Raw genomic sequence first — 15243 nt, forward strand, 5'->3', positions numbered from 1 at the left:
TCACCTGGCCAAAGGCCATGTGAGCTATTGCCATCACTTGGCATCCATCGTCGTCGTTAACAATTATACAAATTTGTTCTCAGAAACTACTCGACTAATTAGAACCAAACTTGGTATGAATGTTCCTTGAGGTATCTTGCATAGAACTGATGTGGGGATTACTGATTCGTCTAAAAACATGGCCACCATTACTAAAATTAGAACATAGGGGTCAGACAGTAGTTTTTCACATATATCTCCAAAACCGTTATGTTTAGCCAAATTCTGACGTGGGTTAAAGTGTTCAGCATGATGATATCTATCTCTGGTCAAATTTCGGTTTTATTCCGTTAAGCCATGTTGGAATTATTGCCCTTTTTCAACGATTTTTGCTATTTTTAATGTTATTTCTTTCCAAAATCTTCTCCTCTGACACTACTTGACCAATTGAAACCAAATTTGGAATTAATGTTACTTGGGGTATACTGCATAGAACTGATGTGGGGATTTCTGATTCTTCAAAAAACATAGCCGCCATTACTAAAAATAGAACATAGAGGTCAGACAGTAATTTTTTACATATATCTCCAAAACTGTTAGGTTTAGCTGAATTCTGACAAAGGTAAAAGTGTTCAGCATGATGATATCTATCTCTGGTCAAATTTTGGTTTTAATCTGTTAAGCCATGTTGAGTTACTGCCCTTTTTCAATGATTTTTGCTATTTTTAATGTTATTTCTTTCCAAAATCTTCTCCTCTGACACTACTTGACCAATTGAAACCAAATTTGGTATTAATGTTCCTTGGGGTATACTGCATAGAACTGATGTGGGGATTTCTGATTCTTCAAAAAACATAGCCGCCATTACTAAAAATAGAACATAGGGGTCAGACAGTAATTTTTTACATATATCTCCAAAACTGTTAAGTTTAGCTGAATTCTGACATGGGTAAAAGTGTTCAGCATGATGATATCTATATCTGGTCAAATTTTGGTTTTAATCTGTTAAGCCATGTTGAGTTATTGCCCTTTTTCAATGATTTTTGCTATTTTAATGTTATTTCTTTCCAAAATCTTCTCCTCTGACACTACTTGACCAATTGAAACCAAACTTGGTATGAAAGTTTCTTGGGGTATACTGCATAGAACTGATGTGGGGATTTTTGATTCGTCAAAAAAACATGGCCACCATTAGTAAAAATAGAACATAAGGGTCAGGCAGTAGTTTTTCACATATATCTCCTAAACCGTTATCCGAGTTTTTTCAGTAGCTGAAATGATCCATATTATTAGGATACAATAGTCTTCAGACTCCTTGTAAGAGTTATTGCCCTTGAAAGGGGAAAAATTACCTTTTTTTTTTTAAGTTTTCAGTCAACATCTTGAAAACAGTGATAGATTAAAAGAAACTTTTAATTGTTGAAATGATCCTTATGATAAGCCCTACCAAAGACTTCTTAAGTCATAATTGTTGGACAACTTCTTGTTAAATTTATTGCCTTTGAAAGGCAAAATTCAACCAGGTGGGCGATTCAGGCTCCTAGGAGCCTCTTGTTTACATGGGGGTATCACATAATGTTCTGGCAATGCTATATTTTGTTATTGCTTGATGAACTCTATACCTAGTTCATAAACAAATATTCATCATCTTAATAACCAACCAAACATGTAACAAATATCAGGGGCTAGACGGGGACCATTACATCAATATTATTCTCAATACTACCATTTTATTGTCTGGAGGTCATTAAATGTAGTGATTAAAATAATGAAAAATTAATAAAACTGCTTATTAATAGATTTATGCTGATCATCATATAACTACTATTCTAACCAAGGATTGGTTATATGTGGAGAAGATATTTTGTATGAATGAGGTGCGTTTCAATAAGATCAAAGGTTCTGTTATTAAATACCAATCTGGATAAGATAGAGTTAGAATCAATTCTATTCAACATGTTTACTCCAATTTGTATTGATGACTGATTTACAAACAAGCTTGTGTATACCCACTTCTTTATCTCTTCAAAGTTCCAAATCTAGTTCTTTAATGTAGACACACATAAAAGGATAAACACGGTTGTAATTTGCATCGCAAATTAACTTCTTTTAGTACTGATGATTATTGAAGAAGTGAAATTACCAAAACTAACCTAATATTTGTGATCAATTTCTATGGATGTTAAAATCTTCAAATTACAGAGTCATGTAAAGGATAGTTGCGTAAATTTAGTGATCTGGAATAATGAGTTTGTATTGATATAAGTATGGGACACTTTTAGTGTCATAATTACATAAGTTAAATTGTAATCTTATCAAGCAAGATTTGTGCACCAGCTGTTACCTTCTCAACTTTGATGTAAAAAAAAAGATATCAATATATTTATAAATAGGATGCATGATTTGGGATGGAGATAAAACACTTACGTCAAGTTCTGATTGTATTCATGTATTTACTCCTTGATGGAAAACAACATACAATAAATTATAAGTGAAAGTTTACTGTTCATAGTAAATATAATTGTTGTATTTCTGGGACATTTATAAACTTGTTGCTTGTATTACAAATTTATTCATGAGAAAGATAAAAGTGTAAACTGTAAACCCTGACTAGGAATAAAGTAGGAATGTCCGGAAAAGAAGTTATGGATTTGTCAGATAATGAAGTAGATGATGTTTTCAGTATGGATTCAGAAAGAAGCAAGTCGGTCCTTGAACAATTAGTCAAGGAAAAATTCCAAAACCCTGATAAGTTTTCATTTAAACGATCTTCTTCTTGGATTAACCGACCAAAATCTATTAAACAGAGAGAGAAAATTAAAGCCGCCAGGTAAGATTTGATAAATCTTATTAATACTGTAAATATTAATTATTATCAGTGAACCATGTAGTAGACAAGGTTTATGGTTTTTATAATATGTTTACTGACAAATATTATTTGTATGGTTATTTAAGTAACTCCAAGATTTTATACAGTTTTTACAGTTAAACATGCATCATTTGACTGTTCCCTCTCCATCATAACTTGGTGATAACATCAATTTTTGTTCAATCATTTATATATCTGTGTGACCAGAGAATTATTTTGATAGGTGAAATAATTACTTTAGATGTATTATTATACATACTTTTAGTTTGTTAAAGCAGAAAACTTCAGAATTTGTCATATCATTCAATAGGTTCATAGTTAATATCTATCATCAGTATATTAGAGAGATTTTCATGAAAATTTAACTTTATCATCTATTTTATAAAACTACAATCCATCTTATAAGGGCATCTGTACTACATTTTCTTGTGTGCCTTGGATTTCAAGTTTTCTATATTGTTTTCCATTATGATCTTTGTCTCATCTTTCTTGCCTTACAAGTTTACACCTGTGTCTGATGCCTGTCTACTTGGGCAAGTTGATACCTTTTTCATGACATTTCTGATGTCTGTTTACCTGGGCAAGTTTGTACCTTTGTCATGATATGTCTGATCACCCTGATGTCTGTCTACTTGAGCAAGTTAATACCTTAGTCATGGTATGTCTGATGTCTGTCTACCTGGGCAAGTTCATACCTTTGTCATGGTATTTCTGATGTCTGTCTGCCTGGGTAAATTTTTGCCTTTGTCATGGTAATTCTGATTAACTTGTTAACTTGTGCAAGATCGTTATTTCTGTGCAGATCATTATATAATTAAATTTTTCTTCTTTAATTTTTCTCACAAGTAAAATAATATTCTCAAGAAGAGAAACACTGTAGTTTGTGTTATCTACCATTGTAAATTTGTTCAGGGCTAGATAGGGTCTGTATATAATCCAGTAGACAGAGAGAGTGATAATCAGTAAATCTCTTTAAATATTAGCTTTCTCCTCTGTAATATGTGGACAAACATGAAGGTGTCATTCTGGTAAACTACATGAAAGTGTAATATTTTAAGGATTGTGTCACTATTATTTCTTTTGAGGGGAAGCTATATTTAATTGTTAGACTAAAATTTGTTGCTTGTCCTGAATTTTCTATTTTTAACTCCTCTGGAATTCTTAGAAAAAAGGAGTTTACTTTATCTAATTTTCTAAATAAAACTTTTTTAAGTGATTAAATAAGCATTGCATGCCATATACTTGATAAGACTGTGAGTCAGTCACCAGGTACAGGTGTTAATTACAGAACCAATACATTAGTGGGTTAATGTGTATTGCTTTGTGGAATCAGGTGTTTTTGTGGGCTTTAATGAGATGGTGTTGGTTCTAAGTTGCTGTTTTATTTATTTCTCTGTTTGTATTCCCTTTGTTGTCACATTATATGGTTATTATAGAATTAATAATAGACAGCAGATCAAACTTTATAAACTGTTATAGTCAGAAGAATGAAAATACTGAATCAGCTTTGATGTCTATTCTCATGTCTGAAAACAGGCACTTTACATGTCATCTAAGCATTGTCTTTTGTTTTCTGTGTGTGGTTGTTTCTGTGACAATGTATCAACAGAATGACTTATCTAATGATATGATATTACTGTATGTCTTGTGTATACATCCTTACATTGTTATTTTCCTAATGTTTTTTTAATACAATATGTCTGTCTATCTGATCTTAATTCCTCTAGCAAATGAAGAAAATAGGGTTTTAAGCTATGACAGTTCTCTTATGGAACATTTGAACAGATGTGATAGGTCTAGGTTATTTCACATCTATACAGAACATACACATTAATGGTCTGCTTCCTATGTTTTATAAGATTAACTTTGTACATTTCTTTTTTCTGGAATATGTACAGGAAAATTTTCTGTAATCTGTAGTAGTTAAGTAAGCTATGTTCGAACATTTCTTGTGGGAAAATCACTAGATCAATAAATACATGTTTAGATGTTCAAATGTACTCTGTATACAAGCATAACCTAATTATGCACAGAGCCATCATTCTCTAACTATATGAGGGATTTGATGGCATTTTGACTGTCTTTTATTTGATGACATATTAACCATCCCAACATCACACCTAAGGATTCATATTTACATAACTTCCATATTCTGCTTATTTTATATTCTGCATGTAAATTGCATATTATCACTTTAGAAACTGTCTGTTTTTATTTATAGAAAAAGAACCATGTTTCCATAAGTATTGTCAAACACAACTTATATTTCTATAGACTAAAGAAAGTTTAATAATAACCAGGAATTTGGACAAATACACATACTAACACTTACATTTTATTAACTTATTATGCATTGACACAAACTTGTAGATGTCACGAGACAAACATATATGCATGAAATAGCTAGTTGTACATGCTATTGCATAAACACTGTTTCCCTAATGAGAAGTACAGCAAGGATTTTTTATATAATGCTGTACAATTGGGTTTTGGTTTATGCTGAACTTCAATGTTTTTGTTTATGCTGAACTTCAATGTTTTTGTTTATGTTCAGTTGAACATCAGTTTACATCAATGTGTTTATTTATGGTGTACATCCTAACCTATTGAATTGATTATTATTGCTGAGACTTATGAAGTTAGTAGACATAGAATAATGATTTACCCTTCTCAATATCTATCATTAGAATACTTTACAAGGACTCGTTGCTATGTCTTGACAATTTTTGTACCAGTGACTTTTTATTCACTGTAGATAGCCATTGGAAGGTTAATGATGCCATAGATATCCTCTATCATTGATGGATAGTCCTGTCTTATTTGTTATTTCCTAATGATTTTGTCAAATTTGTCAGTGATTTGCTATTATCAGTCTAACAATTCATACAAGATACACATGTGATTGGCTTGAATCTGAAGAGCTGTAATTCTTTTAAATGGATATCATATGCTTCATCATTTATTGTTGTTAATGTCATTCCAGAAATTGGTATATTTAGTGTCAGTCAGTTTTCAGAGTGTCAGTGAAGTTGTGGCAATCAGAGGGTTAACAGAAGTCAAAGTAACATATGTATAGTGGCCAGTAAAGTAGTGATTTCACAAAAAGTTGTAAATGTAAAATAAGTTGAAAGGTATGATGTCATTTATTGAGAATAATATTGTTTCTGTCATAACTTTATTTTAAACAATAAAAAAAATTATTTTTCTATGTGAAATTGAGGACTGAGGGTAAGTAATGTTGCCCCTAACAGTTGGTCATCAGTGTTTTAAAAAAAACTGAGGTTCAGTAAGTGGAGCCTCTCAATCAAAGGGTCATCATTGTTACCACTAATTCAGAAGGACATTGGTTGTGTCACAGACAGAGGATCAGTTACATTGCAGGTATCTGAATGGCAGTAGTGAAATCACATTTACAGTAAATCAGGATAGTTGGTAGGAAATAATGTGCTGTTAGATATGGCTGAAATTTGTATTTTACCATCTGTTATCATGGCAGCTGACATTATTTATATAACCTTCTCCCTACCAAATCTCAGTTTAACTTACATTTTATGATAGAAATTACTAAAATAAACTGTTACAGGATATTTTGGCAGTATATCATGTATATTTGAACTTAATTTATGTGTTTTAATCCAAGATTTTTAGGAAGTAGCCAGCATAACTAGTACTACCTACATTATACCATATATAAAGCTGTATAATGTTGTTGATTTTGGTACATTGTTACTTTTTAGGTTGATTGATGTGACAGGGAGAATTTAGTTCACCCAAATTCTTTTTGTGTTTAGTAGTAGACATGTTTTTTTTCTTGTTCTATGAAGATTGATGCTACCATTAGAAATTGCTTATATCTGTATTTGGTGACTATTGCTGAGGATATTTTTTGTGCTTTATGGTTGTACAGAGTGATAAATTGGACATAAATAGATAAAATAGTTTTCAGGATTAGGATCACACTAATCTACAGCCTTTCTGTCATTGATCTTCATATATACTAGTATAGAGTATGTCTTGTGTGAACAGCTATTGTCACAAATACCTTCTGTAAAAGTCATTACTGGTAAAAATTTGCCTGGTATTCTAGAAATGAAAATTGTGAATTGTCTCAGGTCATTTATTGAATCACTTGTTTAACTCCCCTTGTCATTGTACAGAAAGATCTGAACTGTACAAGAAATCTTATTCCAAACCTTTCTATTGTAATATTAATGTAAACTCCGACATTAATGTAAACTCCGACATTTTCACAGCATTTTTACCACAGTATTTCTATTCAATCCACTTTTCACACTAGACTTTAGATTCACGATTATATGTCAAATTGTATAAAATGGAAATCCTCTATGTAGAGAATATTTTGAACATGTTTTTTTTGTGTTAAATGTCTTACTTGGAAATACATGTATAGTGAAAACTAAAGGTCAACTTTTTGGGGTATGATTGGAGAAAGAAATGAATTGATTTAGATGTATCATTTTTGGGGAACTACACATGGTTTTCTCCTGATGCAGTTATACTAAGTTTTGGAATATTGTTTCTCTCAAAATAAAATTCCTCTGTCAATGTGTTAAATGCTTTTAACTGTTAAGTTCATCAACACCCTCTAATATGCAAGTAAATAATAGAATGAAAAAAATGTGATAAAGAAATATTTGGTTTATTGAAGGATCAAGCGACATTCTGATGGTGATATTGGCATTCATTCAAGGTAATGCAATTTTAGTTACTAAGCTCAAGTGCGACTAATTGAACTAAAGATTTTAGTGCTTAAAGCTTTGTAAGCCAATTATACTAAGCAAACAGTGTTATAAATTAATTAAATTGTACAACTTTGTCTGTTTGGAAAAAAAGCTGATGAGTAATGTTCCATACAAAGATCAGGTAATATCTGGTTAGTTGAAACATATCAGTTATAAATTTTTAACGGAAAATATAAAACCTCACATCGCTATAGTATCATCATTTAATTTGTGATGTGCGAATTCCTGCATTTAATATCTTTATTAATTTGCATGTGACACACATTTGCTTATCTTATGTGTGACACTTTTGCCCATTTTGCCTTATTTTAGAATGAAATTGTACTTATATAAATCTGGACATCTAAATGTAATGAAATCAGTCCCAGAAATTGGAGAATAAACATCCATGAAAATAAGATTGTATTTGAGAAATGGTAAGACAAGAATTTATTTGATAAAATCACTGAAATATTTGATGAAATTGTCAGCTCAGATTGATGAATTACTTTGATGACTTGCTCAAATAACTGAATTGATTGGGTTATAGGAAGATATATGTAAATCAATTGTTATTCAGACCTGTTTTGATTCCACAGTTTTGTAATCTGTCCTGGGAATTCACCCTTTCATCTATGATGGTATCTGTAAAGGCTAATCTTAGTGTACAAATACCATGTCTAACATTGTTGGACAATTTGAAAAGGAAAACATGAGTTTCTAAAGCCATCTCAGGAATCCATTGAATACTGTCAATAATACAGTGAGGTTTTCTTGAATTTATTCATACACAATTATATTTTTCATTTTTGTTTGTTTGCCTATTCTTGTCTTGTTTTCTTTGTTTATTTGTACATGTTTGTGTCTTGTTTGCCTATTCCTGTCTTGTTTTCTTTGCTTATGTGTGCATGTTTGTGTCTTGCTTGCATTATTTTTATTACATTGCCATATATAATTTTTTGGGACTCTTTTCTCTTTAAGTGTGCTCGTTTTTTGTCTTGTTCTGTTGACTGAAGGGCTGTCAAAAGTCTGATTGTGTACTAGTTGCTGTTTTTCCCTTAATCCTCTTCATTATCACTTCATTAGCTTTTTGCAACATATTTTTGTTACTGTACTTTGTCGCTCATAGCCTGCAGTTGGCAGAAGTTTCTAAAGCAGTCTTTAAAAATCAATTGATTATTTATTGGTGAAGAATTAAGCGCCATTGTTAGAATCTTACTTACTATGTATTGAAAATTGATTTGTGAGTAACCACAATCATACAAGATTGTGTTGAGTCAGTCAGGATTACTGGGTCTTAGCTTTTTAAGTCGCAGATAAATTATTGTGGGTTCTTTGAGGCAATTTTATATTTGAAGACAATAAGTGTTTTAACAAGCATTTTTGCATGAATCTTACAATCAGTGTCGTAAGCAAAGGTGCCTTTTTGCTCTGACTAATGTGGCAATAGAGAGGATATTAGTGTCTACCCTTTCTTTGGCTGATGGGGCAATTGAGAGGATATTAGTCTCTCCCCTTTCTCTGACTAATAGGGCAATAGAGAGTGTATCATTGTGTTTGGCTCCCTTCTCTGGGTAAAGTGGCAACAGAGAATGTACAATTGTGTTTGGCTCACTTCTCTGGGTAAAGTGGTTACAGAGAGTGTACTATTGTGTTTGGCTCCCTTCTCTGGGTGAAGTGGCAACAAAGAGTGTACCATTGTGTTTGGCTCCCTTCTCTTGTTAAAGTGACAGCAAAGGGTGTACCATTGTGTTTGGCTCTCTTCTCTGGGTAAAGTGGCAACAGAGAGTGTACCATTGTGTTTGGCTCCTTTCTGTGGATGAAGTGGCAACAGAGAGTGTACCATTGTGTTTTAGCTTCTTTTTCTGGGTTAAGTGGCAACAGAGAATGTACCATTGTGTTTGGCTTCTTTTTCTGGGTTAAGTGGCAAGAGAGAGTGTACCATGGTGTTTGGTTTCTTTTTCTAGGTAAAGTGGCAACAGAGAGTGTACCATTGTGTTTGGCTCCCTTCTGTGGTTAAAGTGGCAACAGAGAGTGTACCATTGTGTCTGTCTTTCAACCGTTGGCTAAGTTGGTTTCTTGTTACATTTCTAATGTGAAGAAATTGCATTGTTTTCTAAAATGTACATATTGTATATGTTTACAGACTTTTGAGATGTGGGTGGTTGTAGAGAGAAATGTAGAACATTGTTAATTTATCACATTTTTAAGCTGGCTTTATGAAGACTGTTTACTAGGTGGTATTAAGTTGTTTCTTGATTAAATATTGATTGAAAGATAAATGATGTCTCTTAACTGAAAATGTAACTCTAAGCCAATTTATTTCTGCTTTGTAAATATATCAGTACAGTAATTCATTTGAAAATTACAAAATAATGATTTACAATGGGAATATGGTTTGTTGACATCTTAAATTAGTTTTTTGATTCATTTCAGAATTTTAAATTAAACAGGTGCATAAATATTGTAAGCACTGAATTGTCAATTGATAATATATTGACAGTTTAATTCATTGAAATGTGGAGATTGCTTGGCTTCTACTGAATACAAAGTATATACATTTGGTATTTGGCTTCAGCATGGTAATTTGTAGTTTCCCTTTCACATGTTTCAAGCAATCAGACTTCCTGTGTTATTTTGAAGTGTTTGCTGACAAGGAGTTGAGAATATGCTTTGCCTGATATTATTTGAGAATGATTTTTCCTATAAAACCTAGGTTTGTAGGAGTTCCGTTATTGTAGTAAGGCTTGTTTAACTTTCAAGTTAAATCCTTAATGATAGTAGACAAGTCAGAAAAATTACTTTAAAAGAATTAAGCAAATGACTTAGTTGATTACTAGCAGTAAATCCAATCAACTCTCAAGTTAGCATTGTCAGCAATTGATTCTAATAGTGAAATAAGTGTAAGATTGATTTGTAAAGGATACTCGTATTAACATTTATGATGCATTGGATCAAGTACAAGTGTTCATTATAATAATGATATAGATCTTATTTAGTTATATGCTACTGAATATTATGACATATTTCTGCATACTTACTATCATCAGGTTCAGTCAATTATATGTCAATTAGTTGAGTAGTTTTTATTTGACACCCAGAAAATTATAATATATTTTATGTAGATATATTGTAGATGCTCCTATAGTTACTAGTCGATCTGTACCTGTGTAAGACATAATGCATTTTTTCTGACATTTGTTTTTAGAGGGGTCATGAATAAATATTTAAATTATGATAATTATGTCCTTTATACTTTGAAGTAATGATCAAACTTCTCTATTAGAATATCAATGAATGTGACCTGTACATTAAATATGTAAATTAAATAATTCCAGTAATACATGTGTTGGATTAATCACTGGATACATAGTCTATTCAATGGTTGACATTAATTTACCTTGAAAGTACTTTAACGCTTGTATATCAATTTTCATAGAGTATGGAGATAAGATACACAGGTTCGTGGATTTTTGAATTTGTGGTTTTGAGGTTTTCAGTAAACACATCTTTGAGAATCTCCTTTTCGTTGGGAATCAAATTTCATGGTTGGGCACAACCATGAAAACCACAAAGTCTTTGTTTGGCCTCTCATTCCTTAATTGTTTAAGTCATAACCTGCAAAATCAAACCTCAGTCAGGTGGTATAAAGTATTGTTAGCTATTATTAATGACATTCATTTGCTTGTATTGATGTTTTATTGTTCATTTCTATGAAAAGCTTAATTTTGGCCCATTTTTGGCCCTTAATTCAAAAATGGTTGGGAGCATTAACCCAGAAATCAATATCAGCCTTCGTTTCGTGGTTTGGAACCTTGGTCAACCAATCCTTAAGTTATTGCATTAAAACTAAATGTCTACAGAGGACAGCACCATACCGTTATACAACGGTGAGTAGTTTTTTTGTGGTCGCATAAAAAGTATTTGTCATGATTTCAGGACATTCTCACCTTAATAATGTATAGTCACATTGTTATTATAAGGGTTGCTTTGGTAATGGACTGACAAGGATTGCCTTGATAATGGACTGTCAGGGGTTGCCTTGATAATGGACTGCCAGGGGTTGCCATGGTAATTGTCTGGTAAGTGGGTCCCTTGATAATGAACTGCCAGGGATTGCCTTGATAATTGTTTGGTAAGTGGTTGCCTTGGTTATGTTCTGCCAGGGGTTGCCTTGATAATGTAGTCAGTGGTTGCTTTGTTGATTACTGTCATGTGTAAGTTTGAAGGTTCCCTTGATAATGTTCTGTCAGGTGTTAGTTTGAGGGTTCCCTTGATAATGTTCTGTCTGGTGTTAGTTTAAGAATTGCCTTGAAAGTGTTCTGTCAGGTGTTAGTTTGAGGGTTGCCTTGAGAATGTTCTGTCAGGTGTTAGTTTAAGGATTGCCTTGATAATGTTCAGTCAGGTGTTAGTTTGAGGGTTGCCTTGATAATGTTCTGTCAGGTGTTAGTATAAGGGTTCCCTTGATCATGTTCTGTCTGGTATTAGTTTGAGGGTAGCCCTGGTGATGTTCTGTCTGGTGTTAGTGTATGGTTTGTTTTGATGATGATTTGCCTGGTGTTAGTTTGAGGGTTGCCTTGATAATGTTCTGTCAGCTGTTAGTTTGAGGGTTGCCTTGATAATGTTCTGTCAGGTGTTAGTTTGAGGGTTCCCTTGATAATGTTCTGTCAGGTGTTAGTTTAAGGATTGCCTTGATAATGATCTGTCAGGTGTTAGTATTTTTTTAGGGTTGCCTTGATAATGTTCCGTCAGATGTTAGTTTAAGGATTGCCTTGATAATGATCTGTCAGGTGTTAGTATTTTTTTAGGGTTCCCTTGATAATGTTCTGTCAGGTGTTAGTATGAGAGTTCCCTTGATAATGTTCTGTCTGGTGTTAGTTTAAGAATTGCCTTGAAAGTGTTCTGTCAGGTGTTAGTTTGAGGGTTGCCTTGAGAATGTTCTGTCAGGTATTAGTTTAAGGATTGCCTTGATAATGTTCTGTCAGGTGTTAGTTTGAGGGTTGCCTCAATAACGTTCTGTCAGGTGTTAGTTTAAAGATTGCCTTGATAATGTTCTGTCCGGTGTTAGTTTGAGGGTTCCCTTGATAATGTTCTGTCAGGTGTTAGTATGAGGGTTGCTTCGATAACGTTCTGTCAGGTGTTAGTTTAAGGATTGCCTTGATAATGTTCTGTCAGGTGTTAGTTTGAGGGTTGCCTCGATAACGTTCTGTCAGGTGTTAGTTTAAAGATTGCCTTGATAATGTTCTGTCCGGTGTTAGTTTGAGGATTGCCTCGATAACTTTCTGTCTGGTGTTAGTTTGAGGGTTGCCTTGATAATGTTCTGTCAGGTGTTAGTATTTTTTTTAGGGTTCCCTTGATAATGTTCTGTCTGGTGTTAGTTTGAGGGTTCCCTTGATTATGTTCTGCCAGGTGTTAGTTTAAGGATTGCCTTGATAATGTTCTGTCAGGTGTTAGTTTAAGGATTGCCTTGATAATGTTCTGTCTGGTGTTAGTTTGAGGGTTCCCTTGATAATGTTCTGTTAGGTGTTAGTTTTAGGGTTCCCTTGATAATGTTCTGTTAGGTGTTAGTTTTAGGGTTACCTTGATTATGTACTATCATATGTTAGTTTGAGGGTTGCCGTGGTGATGTTCTATCTGATGTTAGTGTATGGTTTGCTTTGATGATGATCTGCCTAGTGTTAGTTTGAGGGTTGCCATGATAATGTTCAATCAGGTATAAATTAAGGGTTTCCTAAATTTCAAGTATCATACTGATTTTTTACTAGTCAGATCCTAGAAACATAATAGTATAAAGCTTAAAATGATTTTGTCATGTTTCAGATTTTTTTTTACCTTAATATTTTTTGTTTTCTGAATTATGATACCAGTGACATAGTTCCTTGTTATTATTCCCCCATAAATAAGTAATTTGATGCTTACTAATTACCAGGTATTTACTCAGAGATTTAAAACCATTTAGTAAACAATTGATTTCTGATAGTTATGAGTGATTGTTGACATACCTGCATCTGTGACACACAAATATGTCATAATAGGTATGTAAAAGTGCTGTATAAAAAGGAAAGTTAAGTATGTACAATGTAAAAATCAATATCTATAAGTAACTAGGCATACACATAAGTAGTTCAGATTTTAGATGTGGGGTTTTAATGTGTGTCTTCCCTTATGTGACTTTAGACTCTGGACCATACATTTATAAGAATGATCTATTCAAACAGTGAAAATTACTAGTTCCTGTGCATGATGTTATAACTCCTTAGATGTGTTAATATGAGCAAATTATACTGGTATAAAATCTCTATAGTTGAAAAATTAGAAAATCAGTGGGGCAAACATAAACATGGTACATTATAAAACATTAACATAGTACATTATAAAACATTAACATGGCACATTATAAAACCTTTAGTACAAATAGAATTAACATTTATACAACTTCCTGGTGAAGTACAGTACTTTTATCCATTTTGAAGAAAATGGTGTTTATTTCCAGTGGTGTTTAATATGCTAGTTTTCATTCAACAATCTCATCAATTGTAAATTGAATTTGTTAGACAGAAAATCAGAAAAATCTATAACCTGTACTCATGTAGATCAGTTTCAGTCTATATACATCAGTAAAATGGTTGATTACTGATAGCTCTATGTTTTTTCATGTCTTGATTGATCCCAGATATGATCAGTAAATGATACTAATCATCAAGAAAGCATGAGGATCTTTATATCTATTTAATGTATCTGGTACCTGTATCTCTTCAGGCTACCAGTGATTTGGGCAGGGATCCAGGCTATTTGCCATTAGTTTTATTTTAGGAAATGAAATGATCCATACCTGTTCTTAATTACAATATTGATACAGTCTGTCTGAATTTTTCAATGTTTGTAACATTTGTAGAAAAAAAGTTTCTTCTAGTTCTGTTAAGAATTAAAGATAACTCTAATGTTATGAAGCCCAGAATTTTCCTAACATTAATAAGTACAATGTATTTTCAGAAAAAAAAGGGCAAATAGAAAAAAAAATCTGAACTTTTTATGCTTTTATAATAAAAATTCAGACAAATAGAGAATGGGGATTGAACTTCCCAGAGAAATGTTTGGTTGTTTAGTGCACCATATGATTACATGGATTACTTTGCTAAATGCTGAAATAATTCAATCAAAAAGTTATGATGACTATATTCTGGGGGTTTGAATGATTACATAACTTTGCTAATAATCATCCATTTATGCTGTAGGACTTCTAATAAATAATTACTGTATTCTTTACTAGAAGTCCTTTCTCCCAGCCTACATGTTCACGAAACGAGTCACGAAGCTTGATATGATGATGGCAGTTTTCTTATTTATAATCAAGTTAAAACCTACAATTACTTTGTCTGTGGTAGGTTTAGAAAGTAGTTTCCTGGGCCAAGTTTTGTTTTTTATGAAGCATTTGTATCTAGCAAATAAAATAATCATTGAATTTTTGTTTTAAGAGTGTGTACATACTTTAACATAAACTGTTAATTCAGTTCTGTTTACGACAGCTCACTTTTCATGCTTTTATGAGAAGGATGGAAAGTGACAATTAGTTGGGATGATGAAGCAAAGGTCAGTTAAGACTATGGCCCCTATTGTACATGTCATTTACCTTTAGAATTAGATACCATGATA

At 32.6% G+C, this 15243-nt stretch overlaps 1 protein-coding gene across 24 annotated transcripts in view; it reads left to right on the forward strand.

Annotated features, from left to right (window-relative positions):
- Nucleotides 1–15243, forward strand: part of LOC148630167 (3',5'-cyclic-AMP phosphodiesterase 4C-like) — a 182774-nt gene that overhangs the window by 94290 nt on the left and 73241 nt on the right. For 6 of the 24 annotated variants that reach the window (XM_088562215.1, XM_088562146.1, XM_088562230.1 and 3 more), the window contains exon 2: nt 7518–7559. The exons of 13 other annotated variants lie outside the window; for them this stretch is intronic. In XM_088562215.1, the coding sequence (XP_088418341.1) occupies nt 7518–7559 (42 nt within the window). Of the gene's footprint in view, nt 1–2024; nt 2810–7517; nt 7560–15243 lie in introns of those variants that run through there. 5 more of the 24 variants (XM_088562143.1, XM_088562155.1, XM_088562165.1 and 2 more) reach the window with 4 other exon arrangements.

The sequence above is a fragment of the Perna viridis genome, chromosome 1, assembly GCF_037379345.1.
Source record: "Perna viridis isolate PV_CMFRI_1.1 ecotype Kerala chromosome 1, ASM3737934v1, whole genome shotgun sequence".
Lineage (NCBI taxonomy): Eukaryota > Metazoa > Mollusca > Bivalvia > Mytilida > Mytilidae > Perna > Perna viridis.